Source organism: Pygocentrus nattereri, chromosome 21 (assembly GCF_015220715.1).
Source record: "Pygocentrus nattereri isolate fPygNat1 chromosome 21, fPygNat1.pri, whole genome shotgun sequence".
In the NCBI taxonomy this organism is placed as follows: domain Eukaryota; kingdom Metazoa; phylum Chordata; class Actinopteri; order Characiformes; family Serrasalmidae; genus Pygocentrus; species Pygocentrus nattereri.
Window position 1 is genome coordinate 22,000,896 of NC_051231.1, and position 24,506 is coordinate 22,025,401.

The 24,506-nt window shown below is 40.2% G+C and overlaps 1 protein-coding gene across 5 annotated transcripts in view; it reads left to right on the forward strand.

The window, feature by feature from the left end:
- tfeb (transcription factor EB) overlaps positions 1 to 24,506 on the forward strand; it is a 45,684-nt gene that overhangs the window by 17,637 nt on the left and 3,541 nt on the right. For 2 of the 5 annotated variants that reach the window (XM_017694726.2, XM_017694729.2), the window contains exons 3-9: positions 8,236 to 8,504; positions 15,078 to 15,365; positions 17,959 to 18,054; positions 21,829 to 21,946; positions 22,455 to 22,511; positions 23,126 to 23,201; positions 23,822 to 23,969. In XM_017694726.2, coding sequence (XP_017550215.1) covers positions 8,304 to 8,504; positions 15,078 to 15,365; positions 17,959 to 18,054; positions 21,829 to 21,946; positions 22,455 to 22,511; positions 23,126 to 23,201; positions 23,822 to 23,969 — 984 coding nt within the window. In that variant the 5' untranslated portion in view covers positions 8,236 to 8,303. The remainder of the gene's footprint in view (positions 1 to 8,235; positions 8,505 to 15,077; positions 15,366 to 17,958; positions 18,055 to 21,828; positions 21,947 to 22,454; positions 22,512 to 23,125; positions 23,202 to 23,821; positions 23,970 to 24,506) is intronic. The other 3 variants (XM_017694727.2, XM_017694730.2, XM_017694728.2) reach the window with 2 other exon arrangements.

Here is a 24,506-nt window from a genome sequence, read left to right on the forward strand (position 1 = left end):
ACTGCAGTAAAATCTAACTCAGGATTGCATCTTGTAATCTTTGCATTATTAGATTGTATAATATGATTTAAAAACCATTAGAAATTCAATAGCTGCTTTGAGCACAGCAGTTTTGTGAACAAAGGCCTTTTGATTCAAAGCCAAGGGGTCAAAATATAATGCGCTTAGTCGTCTGTGTTGAAGACAATGGAGGTCAAAAAGCAATACTGTACCAGTATTCTGAACCCAGTAGGAAGCAAGTGCGTTGGAAGTGCACACGGGTTAACCAGCATGGCCTAACTGTAGGAGTTTTTTTTTAAGCAATCTTTGGTAACGTACCAGGAACGCAGTTACTGCAGTAACAGTTACATCAGTACACCTGACAATTAGCAACAGCTTAAGGGGGGGGATTTTGTTGTTAAGATTTCGGTCTTGTGAAGACGTTGGAATTTTTGTCATTTCTAGTGACATTTTGATTGTCTAATGTGTCTGCACATGGTGAGTTTAACAGTTTTCCATCTGGTATCTTCATTATTCATGGTATGGCCTCTACCTTAGGAAGTTCATTCAGTGTGGTCTGAGAATACACTGGAACTGAAACTTCAGGTTAGTTTTTTCATAGTATTTTAAACTCTGGACTAGAGGTGCATTTTTGATGGTTGAAAATACAGCAGTGTGCTCTTGCTTAGGTTCACTGACGGTCTACAGTATTAACTTTGGATATCAACAGCAGAAATTGGTCTGGATCTTGGTCGACACATCTATTTTGCTTCTCATGCAGATTTGTTTTCACAGTAAATGACCCTTGAGCACTAGTTGGCACTGATCATTTTATTGAGATTACAAACAGTACATTTATTTTCATTTTATTTGGACAGCAGTTCATAGATGATCTACAGATGTTCAAATAGTTAACAAGCTATCTGGTGAAACTTGATCATCATCAGTGTTAGGTTTGGGATTTTGACCAGAGTGAGGGTTAGGACCAAGGATATGAGTATTATGGGTGAGTATTATGTTTTGAGTGGAAGGTAAGGTTAGGGTTTGTGAAAATTGAGGTGAATTTAAAAAGCATCTACAATGGACTATACTACTGAAGTTGCCACATATTTGAGTATTTTATATTATTTACTGTTTTTAAACTCTTGCAAAGATGTATAAAGTGCATTGCAGTGGTTTGGTGCTGCATAGCATGAAAGTCCATTATTCTTACATATAACAGTTTATAGAATTGACAAGTTTACAGAAAAATGAAACTGGCTTGCTTGCTAAAGTACAGTTCTCTATTTTGCTGTGAAGACACAACAAACTCACTCTACCTACTATAAAAGCAGAAGTTATAAAGATCATATGCAGTATTATGTTGATGTTGATGTTGAAGCCGGTAGTGAGGTCACTGCTACTCTGATGGGAGTTCCTGGTGGTATGACTGTGCTGCACATGATTGTCGCATCATTTTGGGGAATTTGAATCATGGGACATGTTGAAAATGATAAGTGTTTGGCTTTGTTTGACAGGACATTTTAGCAATTTCTTTAGTCTCCAGTAAGTCTAATTCTCTTCATACTTTGCTCATATTCAAAACAATTAAATAGTGGAATGCGTTGTGTGTGATTTTTTTGGTTTACATAATGATGTCTTTCTGATAAGCTTCCCAGCTTCTGCAGTCAACCCATGTCTTATGCAGGCATTACAGCTTCCGTTCCCAGCACAAGCCATGTTGACAGCCCTAACGCCGGGATAAATTCCACCAGCTAGTATGAAGTAATGAGTCAAGCTAAACACTGATTTAGGTCTCTTAAAGCATACCTGGAAAACCCCAGAGTGCTTTGCCCCAGGGTTGACTGAGGGCAGTTCATCAGCTGCGGTTTGGCAAAGTTATGTGGTTATGTTTTAGGGCTGTCACAATTACTTGAATAAATAGTAATAATCAGTGAATCAGCACTAATTAGTCAGCATTTTATAAATTCTTCTGCTGCTTTTCGCTTCCTAGTTTCTTTTTCAGTAAAGCATTTGGGAATCGTTTTAAAGATGTACATAGTTTATTGCTGCCAGCCATTGCTTTTTTAAAAAAATGCTCATAAATGAATTAAGCTTAAGGGTTTATAGATTAAATACTTCAAGTCGTAACCATAATTTCTGGAAATTAAAGGCTCCCAAATTTCTCATTGGCACCTAATTAGAAATTAATTAGAAGTAGAATTACAGCACCATTAACGTGGGTTTTCTGGCTTAGTGTTGCACTAATCTTTTGTTCTTAGCATCGTTCTAGGCTTCTGGTTAGCGTGACACAAAAGAGGAAGGAAATGGGATGTTGGGTTGTGAAGTGAGAAATGCATTGAAATGAATTATCCTCTCGCTTGGGACCCAGTCTGATCATTCCAGGGTGTAGACCTGACCGGTGTTGATCTTGTATACAAGTGTGGTTAGTACCTGCTGGATAGTCTGCCTTGAGCACGGAAAGTTCTCTGCACACTGCAAACATGACTCCATGCTTGACTGGACCTTTGGCTCCTAGTTAGAACTGTCTGATACCCCAGAGGAACAGGGCGTCCCTGAAAAGAGGAACAGAAAGTAAGGGGAGTTATTTTGGTACCACTTGCCTCACTGCTATGCTAGACAGGGTTGGGAGGGAGTGAAAGAGGGAGACATTGGCATAGAAAAGAAGCTACCCTTCCTGAGCCCATGGGGAACAGCTGGGTGTCTTAGCCAACTTTTTAATGAGGGAGTGAAATCTGAACAAGCTGGGACACATCTAGCACAAAACTTGTGCCAGACTGTAAAATAAAAGCACTCCATTTTATTTCCTACTTCCTGCTAGGCTTCTTAAAATGGTGAGTATGTATACTTGTAGCATTAATGTCTATATATAGTGCCTAATATAAGGTCATTATACTTGAAACAATAAAAAAAAAACCAAGGTTTGAAAGGTTCTTTCAAGAGCTAAACAGTCAATTTTTAAAATCAGTAATTAATGGGTCATTAGTCATGAATTAGTCATTCATTTTTCTGTGTGCAAAAAACAGAAATTTACAGAGGACGTCTCAACAACTAAATATCGGCTCTATCAGTATTTAGGTTCTGTTCTTTTCAGTAGACTTGCTTTCATTTTTTCAAAGAAAACTACAAGGATATTTTCTACATATCCAAAGTTCAGTAGAATATTTATTTATTTATTTATTTATGCTTCTCAAAATTCATGAAATCCCAAACCTGTTCAGTGATGCTGAGGTCTAGACTCTGGGCTGGTCAGTTCATTGTTCTGAGAACACTGAACACGAGCATCTTCTTTGTTTGATTTGCAAATTTTCTTCTTTTTTTTGTGTCTTTAATTTTCTCAGTAACGGCTTATTGACAGCTACACATCCTGTCAGTTCCATAGTGGTGTTGTCTCCAAGCTGTGGATTTTTTGCTGATCTGAAGTAAGAGTGGAGCTTGAATTTCTCCTTAAGTATAGTTTATCTGATTATCATTGTTGGCGTAATTGTTTTGGTGGTCTGTCAGGTCTTGCACAGTTGTTGGGAGTCACACTTTCTCTATACGTTTTTAATAATTTAAGTTCTAGGTTTATCTCATGTCTGATCTCCTCAGAAATATCTACTGTAGTTCAATATGTGAAGAGTGGTGTCTGACTTTTGTACAGCATTGTCTGTAAGAGGTTCTCTGTAGAATCTTCAGTCAAATCACTCGTTATTTCATGTAGACTTCATAAAATGATACTACTACTACTACTACTACTACTACTACTACTACTACTACTACTACTACTACTACTACTACTGCTAAGAAGAGGAGTAATAATTGATGCAGTAGACAAAGTAATAACTGATCATCAAAACTTAATGGAGGCAACTGTAGCATAATTAGAAAGGTAGCTAAAAAGAACATTTCCAGAACTCTAAGGAAGTATTTGAGTATTCAAATGGTACTTTAAGTTGTCATGATCCTATACCTAACAAGTGCCTTCTTAGTAACCCTTGAAGAACTCTGTGCTGTCCCACTGCTCATGCTAATATCATGATAGGGAAGCGTGTGAAGTGCATTTTGTCCGTGTTGGCCGCTGCTGGTAGAAATTCGCCTTTAATGCAGGCCTGAAACCAGGTTTGCTATTTCTTTCTGTTGGGTAAAGAAATCTGCTACTAGATCAGCATACTGGGCAGCACCATTTCTTGGCATGGCAACCGCTGCTGCCTATTACCCACAATCCAGTTAACTGCAGCCCCAGATTTAGCAGCATTAAGCCGGGCTTGTTAAAAGGCACTACTGAACATGGAAGTGTTGGCAGCTAAAAAAAGCAAGGCACATTAACACTCTTAAACAGCTCTGTGTATTTTGGTAGGGGTGTGTGTGTGTGTGCGTGTTACTCTTAACCTCTGCCTGGCCCTTTTCCTCTCCAGGCATGGCGTATTATAAATAAAGGCGTTTTTTTTCTCCTCTCCTTTGATGTAGACTCGCTGTGATATCGCAGACTGCTCTGACAATGGCTAACTTGTTCGAGTTAGCACATTTGAACGTGTTGGCATGGAGTGCACTCTAAGCCTGGCATTCCATAGGGGTGGAGTGGGAGAGCTCTCTGCGGCACGGCAGCGTCATGACGGAAGGCAGACTACGAAAGCTAACTGTGCCTGTATGAGCTATGAAAAATGTGGGCAGACTCGGAATTCAACTAGAAATATGCATTGAGACACTGTATCTGAGCACTGAAGTTGGTGATTTGGTTTATTGGTGTGTTAATTAGATCACTATTCATTGCTATTGCACATTTGAGGTGTTTTGCATCTTCACAAGTTTTACACAGAATCTATTGGCTATTGTATGACCGATAAGAAATGGATGACTGTCAGCCTCTCAAAGAACATTTGATTTATTCATTTTTTTTATCCGATGTATTATGTAAACACCTTTTCATACCACAAGCTCACACAGTCCGTATAGATAAATTGAACTGAAAAAACACTTCATTTGAAGTGGTCCTTTTTGTAGATGATTAACCCACTCCTAACCGATTATCATCAACATCAGTGAAATAGCAGTAGTGAAGCATCTGAATACATTGAAGTAAACACCTTGTAGATGTTCTGTTAATACATTACTCACAGTAAGTAGATGTATTGTAGATGTTACTTCCATTATGCAAAACCTAACCTTACACAACCTTACCCAAAACCTGACCCTAACCCTGGCCCTAAACCTAACCCTAATCTTAACCTCATTGTTCTGTCTGGACAGCTTTTTGAATGAGGCACAGTGTAGGGCAGCTAATCAGAACAGATGTCATTTACATAGATCAGTCTTAAAGACACAGTAACACAAAGCCTGTTTAGAGTGAAAAATAGTCATGTAAAAATTATGACTATTTCTGCTACATACATTTACACAAAGGTTGTAAGTGGGGGAGAAAAGTAACATGCAGGAAGAGTGTAGCATGAAACTTTACACTTTAACTTCCACAGTTTAATTACATCCAAGCCAAGAACTGTTTAGGAACCTTTATTTTAATGGTGTGGCCTGAAGCAGTCAAGCTTTTTCAATCAGTTGTAGACTGTGCACAGCATTATTTCTCCTACCACTCCTAAAGTGGACTGATGTTCCTCTTACTGCTGGTTATTATTAAATTGGATAAACATCACTAACGTAACACCTTGTTATCTACTTGCCCGACCCCAGGTGGTCCAGGCTTGAAGGCTGATCTGCTGTGAATCAGTACAGCTGTGTGTCCACTATTCTAGAGCCAGTCGGTCCCAGAGCTCAGCATCTGCTGGACTGGATTCAAGCTCTGGCCACAGCCCTGGTGACAAAGCCTGAGAGTGTCCACTGACCAGCCAGCACCACAAAGCCGGCAGTGTGTCCCCCTCCCCAGTGCGCCGCTGAAATGTACACTGTGGGCTAAATGCTGCTTCAGTGCTATCTCAATAGGAGCTGCCTTGCTTATTGTACCTTGTGTACAATAAGCTTTTCTCCATTGCAAGCCCTGGTTCCCTCTGCCTTTTTCCTTTCCCACCACAGCCAGTGCTAAAATGCTAACATCTTAACTGGTGTCGTGTTTGCTTGTCCTAGCCATCCCAGGTCCAGTATAGCCATGTACACTACACCTGTCTAGCAGACTAAATTCAAAAACTGAGCTTTTTACATATTCACAAATATACACATTTTGACACATTCACCAATATGCACAAACTTGATTTTAAAGTGAGTTAAAGTGACTTGCAATTTACTAAATAGGTGCAATGACACTTCAGTACATATGAAGACCAAAGGGGCAGCCACAGCTCACTTGCCACATTATATATGCATTTATAGGCATAGAATACTGAGAGGAGATTATTGTACCAAAGCACTTGCTCAGATGTGACCAAGGCTGGTAGTATTTCTCCATTTTGATGAAAGGAAAAAAAACCTGTTGTAAAAACTGATATCACATTGCTTTTAATTTGATGAAGGGAATTTAAAAAGATTAACCCAATGGTTTTAGAAAAACAATGTTTTAAACAGCCTCTCTTTATTGTTTTGGGTGTTAAACACAATAAAGAACAGGTTTTGCCTAAATAATGATCTGACAAATGTTAAAAGCACTTATTGATAATCTTTCATTCTGTAATCTCTGCTTGACTAAAGCTGCTCTTTACCTCATTGTTTCTGCACAGTGGCTTCAGGACACTTGTAAGCATGGCAGAAATGTCAGAATGAAATAGTTCTCAATACACTTCGGTGTGCTCATTAATAATTAAACAGGGTAAAATAGTTAACTGTTGAACAGTTTACTGTAAACATCACATGGTTTCCATGTACACTTGGCACAGATTGAGGTTCAGCTCATCGCACCAGCTGAACATGTGCATGTGTTGAAAACACACACGCGCATCTTCTAAGCCTCTTCTTCCTCAGGGTCGCAGGTGGTGCTGGAGCCTATCCCAGCTGTCATCAGGCAGGTGTTTAAAATGGAAAGTAAAAAAACAAACACTTAACTTTCTCACATTTCTCATGTCATATTTTCTAAAAACTGTTTCTCATGATGTTGAAATAATCACATACTGTCTTAGTCAGTAATACATTTTTTTTAAATATTATACCTTACTAAATGAAAATACAGAGAAAATTAGTAAATATTTCAAGGTTTGAACCTAGAACCTATTCTTTTTTTTTTTCTCCTTTCTAGTGCAATTTGCACCGGTCATATGTCAACTACAAAGTTGCGCCTGTGCTAATTTGCGTGGAAGTTTTTAGTAGTAAATTGGTGCGAACTGTCAGTTGACTATCAGTAATTAGCACCTCTCTTCGTAAATATGCCCTTATGTGTTGTGCTTGATGGCTGTTAAAACAGCGAAGTCATGGTTGTTTGCATCAGTTTCCAACAGTGGACCCAAAAAGGGGAACTCCTCCCCGTAAGGGACTCGCCAGGTCCCCAGCCGAGACTGGGTGCGGACCTTTCTGGGGTTGGGTGTGGGAGGGGTTTATGGCATGAGGATGTTTTGGGGGTGTTTCCCACACGGAAAGGCCTTTCACATGAGTGCTGAAAAACATGAGGGCCACATGACACTCACATGACTTCCCCAATCAGAGATCTCGTTATGCTGTTCAGCTTTGGGCCTTATTTATTCCGTGCATTCAGCCCCCACTGTAATACTGGCACATACTTTGGCATTGTATTAGTGTACATGAATATTATAATTAACAGGGGAGGGCATTAGAATTAGATATGGTTAATAAGCCATGTTATTATTTGTTCTGACATGTTGTATTGACTAGAGTTCAAAGAACTAAGCTATAAATTCATTTTGTAGATGCTGTACATGCTGATGACAATCATGTCTTGGTTACTTGATGGAATTCAGTTGCTTAATTATGAGAAAATATTATTTAAAATTGACCTTCTCAATGAATTGGCAGTGTTTAGTTTTGCATGATGGTTATTGCTTATTGCAGCAGTGAGTTAATATTTTTAAATAAAGCTTTTTAAAGGCTCCTATTTTTATCGTTTGACCTTTTTTTTAAAAAAAAAATCAGTTACCAATTATTTTAATGATAAATCAAGTTAACTTACTCATTTGCTGGTTCAATCGATAATGAAGGCCCTTCTTTTGATGAGTCATATGTACAGCAATTCAGTCAGCATCTGTGCAGATGTTTCAGATCTTTTGTATGTGCATCTTAGTCGTAAACTATTTGTTACTGCTTTTATGTTTAAGCTTGCTGTGCTTTTGTAAGTAACAGTTTAAAAAAATCTCCCCCATTTGTTCCCCTCTTCTGCCTCTGCAGCTACCCCTACACCTCTCGGGCTGGACTGTGCAGCGGCAGCAGCGGCCCGGCCCCCGCGCCCCCCGGCCATGGCGACCCGCATTGGCTTACGGCTGCAGCTCATGCGCGATCAGATGCAGCAGGAGGAGCAGCGGGAGCGGCAACAGCAGCAGGCAGCGGCCATGCACTACATGCAGCAGCAAGCACCCAGACTACCCGCACCCTCCCCCGCCATCAATGCTCCTATGCACTTCCAGTCGCCCATGCAGGTGCCCGTGGAAGTGCTGAAGGTAAGCACGGCCTGTCAGGCGCGTGACTGCCTGCACATGGTTTGTGGTGGTGATGATGATGATGATGATGATGATGATGATGATGATGATGATGATGATGATCTCAAGTAACAAGGTGGCTGAGTCTAAACTAAAAGATGGGTAATGTTGGAGTTACTGATATGCTGATATCTCTGTATAAGAGGAGCTGCCGTTTAAAGGTTTATCTGCAACTTGGAAGTTTACTTCTCTTGCATCCTCCATCGTTATACGTTGAGATGCCATTGTGTTCAGAAGACCTTTGACCCAATGACCCATAGTTGGTGCCCATTCCAACATTGATCCCTCCAAAGTATGTAAGGATGCTGCAGCATCCAGAAGAATTGTGGTCTGAAGTTTAGCTGACTTGGCATTTGTATTGTGTGTTAAGGGATTTATTTGAATATGTTAATGACTTAAAACAGAGTCAAAGCCTGTTTTTTTGAGGACTCATCATAGTCGATGTTCCCATTGTGATCTACTCACAATGTTACAAAATCAGCATTAGCACAAAGCAGTTACGTTATCTACGTTATCATTTTACTTTTTTTTTTTTTTAGTAAAAATTAATCTACAGAAGATGCACTTCTGTACATTTTAATGCACATTTACTGTTTATTTACTGAATTTAACATATTGGTTCCGGATGTAATGCAAACACACATTATATGTTTTATTTCTGTTTATTGAGTTTTTGCCGAAAAATCCCATATTTTGTTCCCTGTAGAGGAAATTCAACCAAACATGTAATTTGACCAGGGGTATTTAAATTTGCACATATGACTGTAGTTACAAAATGTCTGATAACTAAAACAAAATAAATTATTAATATACTATTAAGAAGTTTAATAAATGTAACATAATTAACCTAATGTTTAACAAATGTCAGCATTCATGGTCATTGGCCATTTTATTAGAAAGAACTTAACAAGCATGTGAACTGCTGATTCTAGCCCATCTGTTCCTGCACAATTTATCAGCCATCCTGTAACCAATCACTGGAAAGGGACCACCAGAGGACCTCGCTGACTTAAGATTTTTTGAGTGGTGGATCATTCTCAGAAAACCAATATGGTGCCTTGCGCTGGCACAGGATAAAATGGGTGTATGGGTACCTGATAAACTGGCAACTCAGTGTATTTTTGCTTTCATAATCAAAGGGTTGTGTGAGTGCACATGTGTTCAGGCGGAAATGCTTTACTAAATCTGAACACTGATCCTCAATGGGATGTGCTGTCTCCTACAAATCTCTCCTAACCCTTCTTCTGATCAAGAGAGGCTCAGGGTTTTAGGGCATGAATGAGCTCCCCCACAAGGGCCTAATCCTGCTTTCTATTGGGAGTGTAGTAGGGTGGCCCACCCTAGTGGTCCCAGCAGAGGGGGAAAAAGCTAGGAGTGCACAAGAACCCAAATTAGGGAGAATTAAGCACTTGGGTAATCTCTTCACGTGTTGCTGTGGTGCAGCCACTCTCGAGTAGGAGCCAGGAGCCAGGAGCCAAGAGACCAGGCTTCAGTTACAATAAGTGGGTTTGGTGGGGCTGAATTCTGCTTATGAAAACTGGATTACAACACCTTCAAGCGCAGAAAGAGGAACAGAGGGAGGAATCTTCAGCAAAGAATGCGGTGGGACAGCAGTCAGGTAGGGGGGGGGGATCTTTGTAACATCATGCGTTCTCACAGAGAGATAACTCATAAAGAGATAAAAGGCACAGTTGACATGTGTCTGATTCTTGAGATACCTGTTCTACACTTATCAGTGAACAGGGGAGCGACAGCCTTGTGTCTTTGTGTACTTCTGGGATGACTGTGTGGGTGTGTATGTATGCACATTCAGTATTTATAAAATTCTGAAACTTTTTCCGTTGAACACACAGTTCCTGTCAGGGCTGCTTCTTGACTTTATCTTTTCACCTGTTCCTCCACCCCCTTCCCATTGCGCTGCCATGCTTCACAGTGGAAAGTTGGAGCTTATTTGTTCCTACAGAGCGTGACAGAAGACATGAAAAAATAACTATAACATGTAAGCATCTTCCCCATGGCGACATTTTTCTGCCACATTTAAAGCTGATACTTACAGTCGGTGGAAGCACTCAGATGACTTCATGCACACTCTGTTTTAAACATCAGCTTCTGGAAAAGTTCTGATGTGTTTTGCCTTTATCTGTTTTTGAGCTTAAAGTTAAAGCTTGTGTAACTTTTCATAAAAGTTTGTAACACTGGCAATACTGATACCAGTATTGATACTTTGACTTCAAATCGTCTCTTTAAATTACAAGCCACAATAGTGTGGCTTAAATGAATGGACATGTGACGGTATATTTACTGACTAATCAGTAAGTGTAGAACTATCTCAGAATTTATGAAAAATCTATTTTGAATCAGTGTAGGGAAATGTAAATCTGTTAGATATGCCTTTCCATATCTTCAGAGGGTCTTTTGTTTACCACCTTTGTGGAAACCAATGTCAACAATCTAAACGGTGCATTTGGTTGCAGTGTAGTGAAGTGTGCTGGGGATGGGAGGCATGTATGTTATGCATGCGTCTACACTCCAATGACCTGAGGTTTTTGTAAGCCTTTTATAAATTCTAGCGGTTGTGATTGTTGGGGGTTATTTTGTGAAAGGGTAGAGCATCTGGCATTGAAAAGGTCTATTGGAGAACATTTATTTGAGCCAACCAGTCTGTGCTGTGTAGTAAATATTAGATCTCTGTAGAATCAGAATCATTTTTAGCATTATTAACAGACAAAATGTATGTTAAATTGAAATCAAATTTAATCTTTAAACTGAAAACATGTTTAGCATCATGCTTATGGTGCAAACATTAATATGTGAACACGGAGGACATATTTAGGAATACATTATTTTAGTGTTACCGAGACACTACCTTCTTACACCCCTCTGATCAAAAAGAGCTATTGTTTAATAACATGCATATGTAATGTCATGTTAGACAGTTAATCACCCATCTAGATTTTGGAACATGCTTATTAGCTTGCCATGCTGATAAGACTGACTTGTAGGTATTGAAATTTGATATTGAATGATCTGAAATTTCTTGATAATCAGTAATTCACTCGGTACCATAAGTTTTAGACTTTGATGCCCAGCCCTGTTATTTGCAGTCAAGAGTGGAATTTTACAGCTGACACTTCTGAGTATCAGTTAGGGCATGTTTGCCTTTTCTAAAAAGCCAACAAAAGTGATTGCATCAAATATGTTATTATCAGTTCAGCTACTTGCAGAGTAACTTCGATTGCATAAGTTGTGCAACTCCAGTGCATAACCTTGACGCTTTTACCCAAGAAGCAAATAACTTCATAGTGCATTAACAAGGAGACTTGGTTGTGTTGCTTTTCAAGTGCCTTTTTATAAGCTTTGTTCAGACAGTGCAGACTCCTAACTGAAGATGGTAGCGCCCTGATTTCGTGCCACTTATAGGAAGTGTCGAGAGTGAGTCACCACAACCCAGCCATACACATTCCCCAGCATGAAGCAACTGGGGCTCCAGTTTCGCAAAGGGTGGCTCCTATTCAGTGAGCTGTTCAGGCCACCATGCCTCGACAGATCAGAGATATGGCAGGAAGCACCAGTCGCAATGACCTTCTGGAATTTCAGTTCTGAGAGCTCACAGCAGCTGGCTATACCCGCAGTGCCCTTCACCAGGCCTGTTGCAGGCGTTCATCAGAGTGGAAATGCTCTTGGCATTGAGACTTTGTCACTGTGCTAAAGTGCAGCAATGCATCTCTCATAATATTTTGCTTTTGTATTTATTATTAAATGTCATGTTTGCTGTTTGTGTTTATTGATCATGCAGGAGTGGATCATCTTGTGATGTCTAATATAGGAAGATCACTAAATTTCGGTGTATATTGCAGTTTGGTTCCAGTATGCATCTGTTCAATTACCTAATATTTGTTAATTGGTAAAGTGGGCTTTTATAGTACATCATATATAGCTCTTTTCATAATATATCAGACATGATGTTGAGTGGAGGCTTGTACAGTAAATCAGTAAGCTTAAGAGAGTTTCCTTTGAAGTGAAAGAACTGGGCCAATCTGGCCAGGCATCTCGCCCCTCAGCAGGTGCCTGTAGAATTTCGTGCACTCATGGAGGCCCTCTCTGCCCTTTTCAGTGCCTGAGTTTAAAGCCCTGCCATTATGCAAGTTGCTAAGGCGCTGCATGGATGGAGTTTGCTGAACCACAGGGCTTCAGGTCCATTCTGTTACAGTGTGAAACATCTGACAGGCAGAATAAGCACAGAGCATTTATTTGTGTTTCCATGTTCCACTTCAGACTCATCTATCGAAATGAGACTAAATAGCTCTAGATTGTTTTGAAAGGCAGTTGCAGTGTGACATACACTGCCCAAAAAAATAAAGGGAACACTTAAACAACACAATATAACTCCAAGTAAATCAAACTTCTGTGAAATCAAACTGTCCACTTAGGAAGCAACACTGACAATCAATTTCACAGCTGTTGTGCAAATGGAATAGACAACAGGTGGAAATTATTGGCAATTAGCAAGACACACTCAATAAAGGAGTGGTTCTGCAGGTGGGGACCACAGACCACTTCTCAGTACCTTTCTGCTTTCTGGCTGATGTTTTGGTCACTTTTGAATGTTGATGGTGTTTTCACACTCGTGGTAGCATGAGACGGACTCTACAACCCACACATGTGGCTCAGGTAGTGCAGCTCATCCAGGATGGCACATCAATGGGAGCTGTGGCAAGAAGGTTTGCTATGTCTGTCAGCGTAGTGTCCAGAGGCTGGAGGCACTACCAGGAGACAGGCCAGTACACCAGGAGACGTGGAGGAGGCCGTAGGAGGGCAACAACCCAGCAGCAGGACCGCTACCTCCGCCTTTGTGCAAGGAGGAACAGGAGGAGCACTGCCAGAGCCCTGCAAAATGACCTCCAGCAGGCCACAAATGTGCATGTGTCTGCACAACTGGTTAGAAACCGACTCCATGAGGATGGTATGAGGGCCCGACGTCCACAGATGGGGGTTGTGCTCACAGCCCAACACCGTGCAGGATGCTTGGCATTTGCCAGAGAACACCAGGATTGGCAAATTTGCCACTGGCGCCCTGTGCTCTTCACAGATGAAAGCAGGTTCACACTGAGCACATGTGACAGACGTGTCAGAGTCTAGAGACGCCGTGGAGAGCGATCTGCTGCCTGCAACATCCTTCAGCATGACCGGTTTGGCAGTGGGTCAGTAATGGTGTGGGGTGGCATTTCTTTGGAGGGCCGCACAGCCCTCCATGTGCTCGCCAGAGGTAGCCTGACTGCCATTAGGAACCGAGATGAGATCCTCAGACCCCTTGTGAGACCATATGCTGGTGCAGTTGGCCCTGGGTTCCTCCTAATGCAGGACAATGCTAGACCTCATGTGGCTGGAGTGTGTCAGCAGTTCCTGCAAGATGAAGGCATTGAAGCTATGGACTGGCCCGCCCGTTCCCCAGACCTGAATCCGATTGAGCACATCTGGGACATCATGTCTCGCTCCATCCACCAACGCCACGTTGCACCACAGACTGTCCAGGAGTTGGTGGATGCTTTAGTCCAGGTCTGGGAGGAGATCCCTCAGGAGACCATCTGCCACCTCATCAGGAGCATGCCCAGGCATTGTAGGGAGGTCATACAGGCACGTGGAGGCCACACACAATACTGAGCCTCATTTTGACTTGTTTTAAGGACATCACATCAAAGTTGGATCAGCCTGTAGTGTGTTTTTCCACTTTAATTTTGTGTGTGACTCCAAATCCAGGCCTCCATTGGTTAATAAATTTGATTTCCATTGATGATTTTTGTGATTTTGTTGTCAGCACATTCAACTTTGTACAGAACAAAGTATTCAATGAGAATATTTCATTCATTCAGATCTAGGATGTTATTTGAGTGTTCCCTTTATGTATTTTTTTTTTTTGAGCAGTGTAGTTTTAAAAACATTGGATGCTCTTGGATTTTCTAGTTTTAAAAATGAGCCATATTCAGTTTCAGATCTCAGTTTTAGGATGTTACATAATTTCTTAGTTTGTGCAATCAGCATGTACCAAATGTTAACAGAAGCCTCTCCCCTGGTGAAATGCTGTCATGGAAATTTGTATTTTTGCATTTTATGTGTCAATTCAATAGCTCTACCAGTTGAAAAAGAGGAAGTAATGTGGGAAAAGTGTTAAAACAAGATTTCTATCTTCATCTCCTGATGAAGGTTACAATTGTTGTCCTGACTCAACTCCCCATTTCCATTTATAAGAAAATGTGATGAGCGGGACTGGTTCAAAGAATGTAACTGAACTTTTTTTTTAACAGTCTATACAGCCTTCTGTGACCGTTTCTAAAGAATACCAACAGAAAACTACAGAATTCCCTTATGTAGATACTTCACGTGCACAAGTAACTGAACATATCTGATTACTGATCGACTTAGTTTAGAAACTGTTGCATTCATGCACCATTATGGAATTCACAGTATTCATAGTATGAAAGTCGTGGTGTGAAATTCAATGTGTCCATTGCTAATATCATTCCTTTGCCATTACAGGTGCAGACTCATCTGGAGAATCCCACAGACTACCACATCCGCCAGTCGCAGCGGCAGCAGGTTAAGGAGTACCTGTCTACCACCTACGCCACCAAGCAGGCAGTGCATGCTGTGGCAGGTGTGGTCCACCCTTCTCCGCCAAGCATGGCCCAGGTCCAGTCCGCAGCCGTCCCTCCTCCCTTGCCCTCGCCTCGTATGCGCACTGAACAGCTCATGACCTCAGCAGGGAACAGTGCACCCAACAGCCCGATGGCCATGCTTAACATCAACTGCAGCCATGAAAAAGAGGTAAACAACTTTCACCAGTTTTCTTTGCAGTGGGGTGTGGTTTGCTTCTAGGATATACTTTGTACCTACACTCATTGGCCATTTTATTGGGGGTATCTACCATATGGATTCCCTTCGTAGGTTTGTAGTTACTGAGTGTGGGGCAGGGTTAGACACTGCTGCTTGGCCAGTACCCCTGGCCGCAACATTTCCACAGATCCTGTGGCCTCTTGGGGCCCCAATATGAAATGTTGTTGCCACAGTCTGTGGCCACTTGCCTAGAATTATTTTTTTGCCTCCCTTTTAACAGAACTGTTTGCTCAGACACAAATGCAATCACATCACATCAAATTTTGCTAACCATAACCACCACAATAGCTAATATGATGGTGCTGTTCCACTGGCTGAAGCTTTGAAATAAGCTGCCATTACATGAGAGGCTGTCACTACAATAGCTAAACGGTACCTGATGACAACCAAGATGGTACAGATTGGATGGTATGTTAGGGCTGGCCAGTATGCTTGAATAGTATGGCAGGGCTGGCCGTATGTTGGTGTTTATCGTTATTGTAATAACTTGCATTACAAAACAACACAATATGCTGCGTGTTAGTCATAACAGTAATTTTTTTTCAAATATATACAAGATTTTCAAAGTAAATTTCTCTTTCTAAACTGACATCTGTTTTCAGTACAAAAACATGCATTTTAATTGTGAATATAATGTATTTACAGTAAATGTTTATTATTCTAGCTACAGATTGTTAATTTTGCCCAAAGATTCATTGGCTTGGTGACTTGAGTGGCATGTACAGGTTTTATATCTGTCTGCCCCTGCTGTAGCCCCTCTGTTGCTTTGATTTATCAGCCCCCGCTATCCATCAGTGGAAAGGGACCTCCATAGGACTAAAGCTCATCTGATGTTATCGGAGTGTTGAATCATTTTCAACAAAGCATTGATAGCAGCATGTAAGTGGCATGGTTGTGGAAGTTGCACTGGTACACGTGTCAGGCTAAGCAGTGTTTCTGGTTCATTTTAGTGCCAGAGGTGGGTTGAGAATAGTGTGCTAGTCAAAGATATCAAGGGTCCAGTGGTCCTGTGGTCATAAACTGACGACTGATGAACAATTAGGGCATTGTGCATGAGGAGAATGAGACTCTAAATACAAAGTTTACCAGCAAAATAAGTGTGTCTTATAAGAGTCAGTAAGTGCAGATGGTGCTTGGTCTGTGTTGATCTTTGTTTGTGTAATGTCTGTAGCACAGAGGAATCAAGATATAATGTAGAAGTGCTTGGTTTTATTGATCCTCCAGCAACCCTGAGTTTGAATGTATGTGTTTGTATTAATTTGCTACTATTCTTAATCTCCCAGTCTTATCAGTGCAGTTCTCCCTCCCCCTGCTTATGTACTTTTCATTGGTTCTCAGTATTCAAAAGTTCAGTGAACACTATGCCCCAACTCATCTTTGACTGTTCTAAGCCCTTTCCCTCCCTCTCCATCTCCCAGCCGTATTGCAGTGTGGGTGTGTGGTTTTTTTTTTTTTTTTTTTTTTTTTTTTATGTCACCCGAAGGTCACAGCGTTAACTCCATTGTCATTGGTTTAAGTGGCCAATTATGACTATGGTGGTGTAATTAGAGATTAAAGAGTGACAGGGAGAGCAGAAGACACTAGGAAGACCTTTTGAACTCAGCAGACTTTGGTCTTTTTCCTCATTTTCTGTCACTAAAGTCTGTGGTACAATGCTTTGAATCCGTGGCCCTATCGTACTACAAGCATCTGTGAGACAAACAGCTGAGGAGATAAGAGGGATACTCTTTCTAAAAACTTCTCATTCAGAGTAAATATGCTTTTTTTTTTTTTTTTCTTTCTTTCTTTCCCTAGTGATATATATATATATATATATATATATATATATATATATATATATATATATATATATATATATATATATATATATATATATACAGTACTTGTGTTGAGAACTGAGTTTAAAATTACCATGGTTTTAGAAAAACAGGTCACACATAAATAAATAATTAATTAACAAATAACTTAAACAAATGTTAAAGATATGAAGAGCCAATATCTTAGTCTTGTTGAATTTTACTTTTTTCTGAAGGTCACCTTATGATTGTTTTTGTTAGTAAACCGCACAAAGTCATAAAACATTTAAACATAATTTTCCAAGCTCTTTTTATCACTTGGGATTAAACAAGCTGTTTTGTTGCTTTGCCTTTAAGACTGATGCATGTAAATGACCTGTGTTTTAATTGGCTGCTCTGTATTGTGCCTCATTTCAAAAGCACACCAGGCGGAAACATGGCTTATATAACTTCAAGGGAAAGGGGCAGAGCTAATCTGCTGTTGCCTGAAAACAGCAATGTAAATGTATTTTAAGACATCACAAAAACACTTTTTACAGCTTAGTTTTCACTAACTGGGGGTGGGAACTGTGCTTTTTAAAACTTAAAGATGTTTTCATACTACAAAAAAAACTCTTTTTCAAAAAGACACTTTAAAATGGTTAAAAAGCCCAGTTTTCTGTTTACCTTTTTTTTTGTATTTGAGTGGAAAATATGTAAAATCAGCACCTTTTGTGCTTGTTTTTAAGCAGATGGAGGATGTTATCGATGACATCATTAGCATGCAGTCCAGTTATGATGACATACAGAACTACGTCGACCCTGTGGTGCAAATGCCAAACACAGTAAGTAACACTGATCGTCTTCACGCACAGCCCCACATTATTTTTGGCCTCCTCAGTCGTTTTCTGAAGATGAATAATACAAAAGGGTGAATCATATACATAAAGTAAGTGGAAAATGGACTGACTAAGTCCTATATGAAGCGTACACCATTGGGCCATGTCACTACTTTTCAATAGGCCCATTTTGGAAGCTTCCAGCCCCCATCTGTGACTCAGTGGCGCTATTATGCAGAGTCATTTGTTGACTGGTTGTTATCAGGCTTACTGGAAAAGAAAAGCATCTTTGTTGATCATCAAAAAAATCTTCCTAATTATAGAACAGATGGTCCCACCCCATATCTTAGAACTGTGATGCAATGCAGTTTTGGTGCCACATGAGACCTTCAAAAACAGCTTATTTTCAATTCAGACCAGGGGCCTTTCTGCCTGTGGGTGTTTTCTCTCCACACTACAATGAATAAATGAAGATCTATATTGAATTTAAGAAACTGTCTGCCTCCCCTGGCTGCCTCAAGAACTCGTTTGGTTGTCTTTAAGCATTTATAACATTTAATTGACTTCAATTATTCACAAAGCGCACCCAAGGCTGCAGCAGCAGTGAAGACATTTCTCCTCTAGAACTGTGCTTGTCAGAGAGTCAGAGGACTCCACTTTGTATTTAAAATAACTGCTCAACATTAACAATTAAGCCATATCCAGTTAGACTTCAACTTGTTTACAAGGCATTTGGTTGGGATGGGGAGGAGAAGGAGGTGGTTAGGCTTGGGGCGGGGGGGCAAGGCTGAAAGTCCAGATAGGGGAAAGTTCACCATTTAGTGGTGAGAAGAAAGTAGAAGAGGGCTAGTTTTGATGTTCCAGAGGTTAGTCTCTCCTGAGGGGTAGGCAGACGTCAAGCTCAGGCAGCTATGAGGGACTCAGCAGCTAGCATGAGGGACATGAACAAGACCTACGCCATAGTGGAGGTCATTGATGGCGAAAAGATCCAGCTGGTAAGGTTGCTTTTTCTAGATTCCTTTCCCCCTCTGTCTTTGTCTTTCTCTAGCTGTCTAGGAAAAGGAAGGACGGCTTGTTAAGTTGCAACCACTAGCCTCTGATTAACACAGAGCCATGTCCTCCAGGCTAGAGAGAGAGACTGAGAGAGAAAGAGAGAGAGCTAGACTTTGATTTCTGATGCGTATCACGCCAGGCAGACTTCCAAGCAGCGCAATGCTGTGCCATTAGAAACAGTCTCCTGCAAATGCCACAGACGCTTGAAGGTCATCAGTAAACTCTTTTGACACACATTTGGCTGTATTCCCTGTGGCTCAATGCCCTGTTGTGCCATATTTGTGTATATGTGGCTTGTTTCTTAAAGAGGCTGCTGCAGGGAGGGAGTCAAAACGATGTTCTCCTGTTATCACATAGGAGTGTTTGTTTGCTTGATTGTGGCTTTGCACTGTTGTGACCTCTCTGTGCTACAGGGAGGGCATTGATTGGGAATTGATTGGCTTTTCTGTGAAGATTGATCTTTGCTCTAAACCGCTCTGTGGGATTCACATTCTGAATACAGCTGGAACTTTTATGTGTACATGTGTTGAAAAGGAGGTAGTATACTCTTATTGGTGATCAGTAGATATTATAAAGAGTTTAATTCTAAACTGAGTACAGTCAAGATCTTAATGATAAGTTGTGCATTGACCATACATGTCTACATATTAGCCTTGTGTTTCCATTTTGTTTTGACTTGCTTATATATGGAGACACTGCAGGCTTCAGTTAATGTCTAGTAATTGGAAAAATGTATGCAAGTTATGTGCTTAAGAAAATGAAGAATGGAAATATGGGTCCACACACAGAAAAGCATAGAAACATGATGTACTGACTACTCTGCGTGCAAGATCTTCATTAAGATAAAGTTGTGTGTAGCCGTTGTGTGTTCTGTAAGCTGGCTATGTGATTTAAGGGTGAGCTATGGAAATGGTGAGTACTAGGTATGGTTGGAAGGGGGGGGGGGGGGTGGTTCTTTAAGAGTGGAGAGACTTCAGCCTTAATTCAAGGTTTTTGTCTGTCATTCTGATCATGTAGGCCTTGTCTCTCCCCTTTGATCAAAGGTGAGCTGTTCTACAACCCACTGATTAAAAAGCTTTCTACTTAAGGCAGTCAAAACCTTTCACAAAGCTGAAACCCCCACCAACAGCGTAGTGGCGACTTGTCACTGAGGTATATTCTCACTGGTTATCAGCCTTTATTTTAGTCTTTATCCCTCAGTTTTTTTTGTTTTTGTTACCATACCTATTGAGACTTAGTTTACATGATCAGTAAGGATCCTAGATAAATACAGTGTCAGCTGTTGTTAGAGACACTTATTATCCATTCACTAAGAATCAGAAAAGTGGTAATCACTGAAGGGTAAGCACAGCATAGTGGTGTAAAATTCAGCGTCACAGTATTTTCATGTCTGTCACGGTATCAGGGTGCAATAGTAAAGTTAAACGAACTCCTGCTTCCTTAGTATTGGTAATCTATGCTAAAGAACATCTTACTACCCTGATATAGCTTGTTTTTGATTGGACTAATTTACTTGGCCTAAAATTACACCTAAAACGGACCTTTAGAATTTAGAATGGTCACATTTAACCAGCCTTGAGAAAACAAGTGCACTATATATGTAGTTTGTACATGTGTTGAACTTTTATTACAAAACAGTCTGGACTGGGTTTCCCAAAAGCATCTAAGCATAAAGATGATTCTTAAATGGAAGAGTGAGCATCAGATGAACTGCTGTACCAGTTAACTGGTAGGGAAGAGGGCCACAAGCACTCGGCAAATGTTTTTTCTTTCAACGTGACCTGAAATTCATCTTCCATCAAAGCTAAAAATCAGTATTGTTGGGTGACACTCACATTAGTTTACTAGTATAGACAAAATAACAGCATTAAAACGACTTCATTATCTAAGATGTTAAGGTAACTGCCTCCTGTTGGATTTCATTCATTGTTGGCCACTTTTTTTGTCCTCCCCAGAGAGACTGATCTGGACAGATATCCGAGTATATAAACCATATATTGTGGCAGCATTGCACTAGTATTAACTGCCTTCTGTAAAGGGCCCTTCTTGCTCCCTATTGCCACTTTGTCCTTTTTACTGTTGATTTGTGTTTGTTTGACTTTCTGCTCCTCAGTAGCCTGTATGATAAGCTATCTGAGGCCTCTGATAGCTGACTTATCAGTCAAGGCTCATTAGGAACTGAACGCTTACCTGCTCGCAATTATATTGAGCCGTGAGATGGAATAAAAGATACGGAGTGTATAAAACAATAAAGCTGATAAGAGATAGCCATGATAGTCAATCATTTCTCTTGCTTCGAAGTGTGTTGTTTAAATTTTTTTTTTTTTTATCTGCCCGGTATCTGTCACTTTTATGGCTCACCACTAAAGATATGTGGCATGTTTATCAGGCTTTTTGCGATCGTGATGATTTACCACGGTTACGCAGAATATTGCTCCATAAAAATACTGTTCATCAGACAAACTAGTTAACATCTCTAGCAAGAGCAGCAGTGTTGCTTTCCTCAGAGAATGAGTTTGACAAAATAAAAAAGTAAATGGTTTATGTTCATACAGTGGAGGGTAGTTGACAAATGTAACACATTCCTAGACAGTTGGAGCCAATAGGTTGTAAAGGCTATTAAAGGAACACAGCAATGTAGAACATTATGCTTTCTCACTGTAATGGAAAATCAAAGGTTCCTCACAAACAGATTCTCACTCATCTGCCTCTATTTGTTTGCCACAGCTCCCTCTGTCCAGCAGCCACCTGGATGTGTACACTGGACCAGGCATGGCTGGCCCCACCATTGCCATGACCAGCAATTCCTGCCCTGCCAATCTGGCCATTAAGAGAGAGCTTTCAGGTACTACAGGTCACAACTGCAGCTTAAAGAATTGCTGTGCACGTGAAGTATCTACATAAGGGAATTCTGTAGTTTTCTGTTGGTATTCTTTAGAAACGGTCACAGAAGGCTGTATAGACTGTTAAAAAAAACTACTAACTTGTGACATTGTTTATTTTCTAAGAAGGGTTTGAAGACTTTTTGAAGATTTGTTTTTTAATATTGAAATGCAATCGGAGTCCAATTTTTTTTTTTAATCTTACAATAAAGAACAGTTGAAAGTGCTAACTGCCTTTTTATGAGTCATTGTTTCTTATGAGTGACTTTCTTTTATATGTCTACAAATTAAAAAAATCAAAAAGCAGAGAAGACTGCAGGTCATGTAACTTTACAATATGATGGTGAAGAAACATCTTGACCTCTTTATTGTGGCCAAATATCTTTTATGAAAAAAAAAACACGCCTGTAAACCATAAGGCTCAACTTGCCTCAGCGATGTTTATTGATTGCCGTTTGTTTTTTCAACAAGATGCAGAAGCCCGTGCAATGGCTAAGGAGAGGCAGAAGAAAGACAACCACAACCTAAGTGAGTTTTATGCTTTTTTTTCCCCCCATATGTGCTTTGACCACATTTACAGCCTCTCAAAGTTTAAAGTACATCAGCTTTTGCCCTGCCATAGACCCCCCCCCCCCCCCCCCCCCCCCCCCCCATGAGCCCCTACTACTTCTGGACAGATTCAGCTGACTCCATACAACCCTTTGGTGTATCGTTAACCCAGGCCAATTCTGCTGCTGTGGCATTAAAATGTAATTGCCTGTGACAATTCACAGGTAGTGAATAGGTACAATAAGCATCAGGAATGCAGCGCTGTCGCTAAGCTTGGCTAGCTCCCAAGCACATCAGTATTGGACACTGTATGGTGTCACATTTATTGCTTTGTAAAAGTGTAGGTGCTAAGGCAATCATAATAAGGTTGGGGCATAAAAGCCGGCATGGGCATTGCACAAAACTTCTACCTAGCTTCACCAATGAGTGACAGGGGCAGAGAACATTTGCTTACGAAGCAGATTGGGTCCAGCAGTCTATCTTGGTGCAATGATATTGCTTTTCACAATCAATGTATTTGTGTAAGTAGTGCTGTTTTTCACATTAGTGTGTCACTTTTGCTGATTTTTGTACTGCTTTCTTGTCCCTTTTAGTTGAAAGGAGACGAAGGTTCAATATCAATGACCGTATCAAGGAGCTGGGCACCATGATCCCCAAAACCAACGACCTGTAAGTCTGTGTTTGCCCAACTGCTACAGGATAGTTCAGATACGGGATAGTTCAGATGTTTCATATAGTATATGCAGAGCAACAGTCTGTAAAAGTTTGTGTAGATATCAACCCAATCATATGTTCTGAAGGCATCAAGGATGCAAACCTAAACTAAAGGGACAGAGCTAAGCACATAAATACTTTATATATACCTTAATAAAATTTATTAGTATGAAATATGTATGTGCATCTATATACATTTTCTATGTAGTTCTCTGTGGATTGATAAACATCTGTAATGTACAACTTATAAAACCGGCTGTGTACCTTGTAAATGTTTTATGTTTAAGTTTAGTAGGGTTATGAATAGATAGCATACAGTCATAAGCAAAAGCTTAGGCACACCTGGTCAATGTTTTGTTGACTTTCTAAGTGGAAATAAGTTCACATCTGCTACAGACAACACACTTGTGCACAGTTTAACATACTGGGGCAAAGAAAACAAATTGGCCAGGGGTGTTTTAAACTTTCATGTACAACTATATTTGAAAACTAGCTCCTCAAAGGAGAGTTTTCTTCATACCTTGCTGGAAGTTTAAATTTTAACTCAAATTTTAACTGGTTCCTCTCATTCTCAGGGATGTACGCTGGAATAAGGGCACCATTCTGAGAGCCTCAGTGGAGTACATTAAACGCATGCAAAAGGACATCCAGAGAACCAGAGAGGTGGAGAACAACTTCAAGAGGATGGAGATGGCCAACAAACAGCTTTGGCTCCGCATCCAGGTAAACATTTAGTGGCCAACAGGAAAAAGAACGCAAAACGTTAAGTGACATTGTAGCACAAAAGCTTGCCTTGGTCACTGTTGTATATACAGACTTTTTTCTAATATAGATCCACACATATTTGCTGTAGGACTGTAAATCTCTGTTATGACAAATTGATTGGATTACAATTTAAGGAAAACAACTAAAAAAAATCACCATAATTTGATTTGAAGGTTTTTAAAAACACAGAGAACATGTACACTGACTGTATATTTCTTAGTTTTTTTTTTTTGGACTGGAGATATATTTTATATATATTGTTATTATATATCTCTTGCTGCTGTCGGAACAAAACCTTGTATATCCAAAATGGCAACTTTAGAGTAGATTTTTTTCCTTCTCCTGTACTTTTAATGCAAGTCAATGGAGCCAGCCTATCCCCCCCAAATCATTTTGAGATGTTTCTTTTGGTGAATTCTTCATGAAATTTACCCACAGTATAAAAATATAAAGAGCAACAGGCACTTTCAAATTACGTCAAAAAATGGAGATACG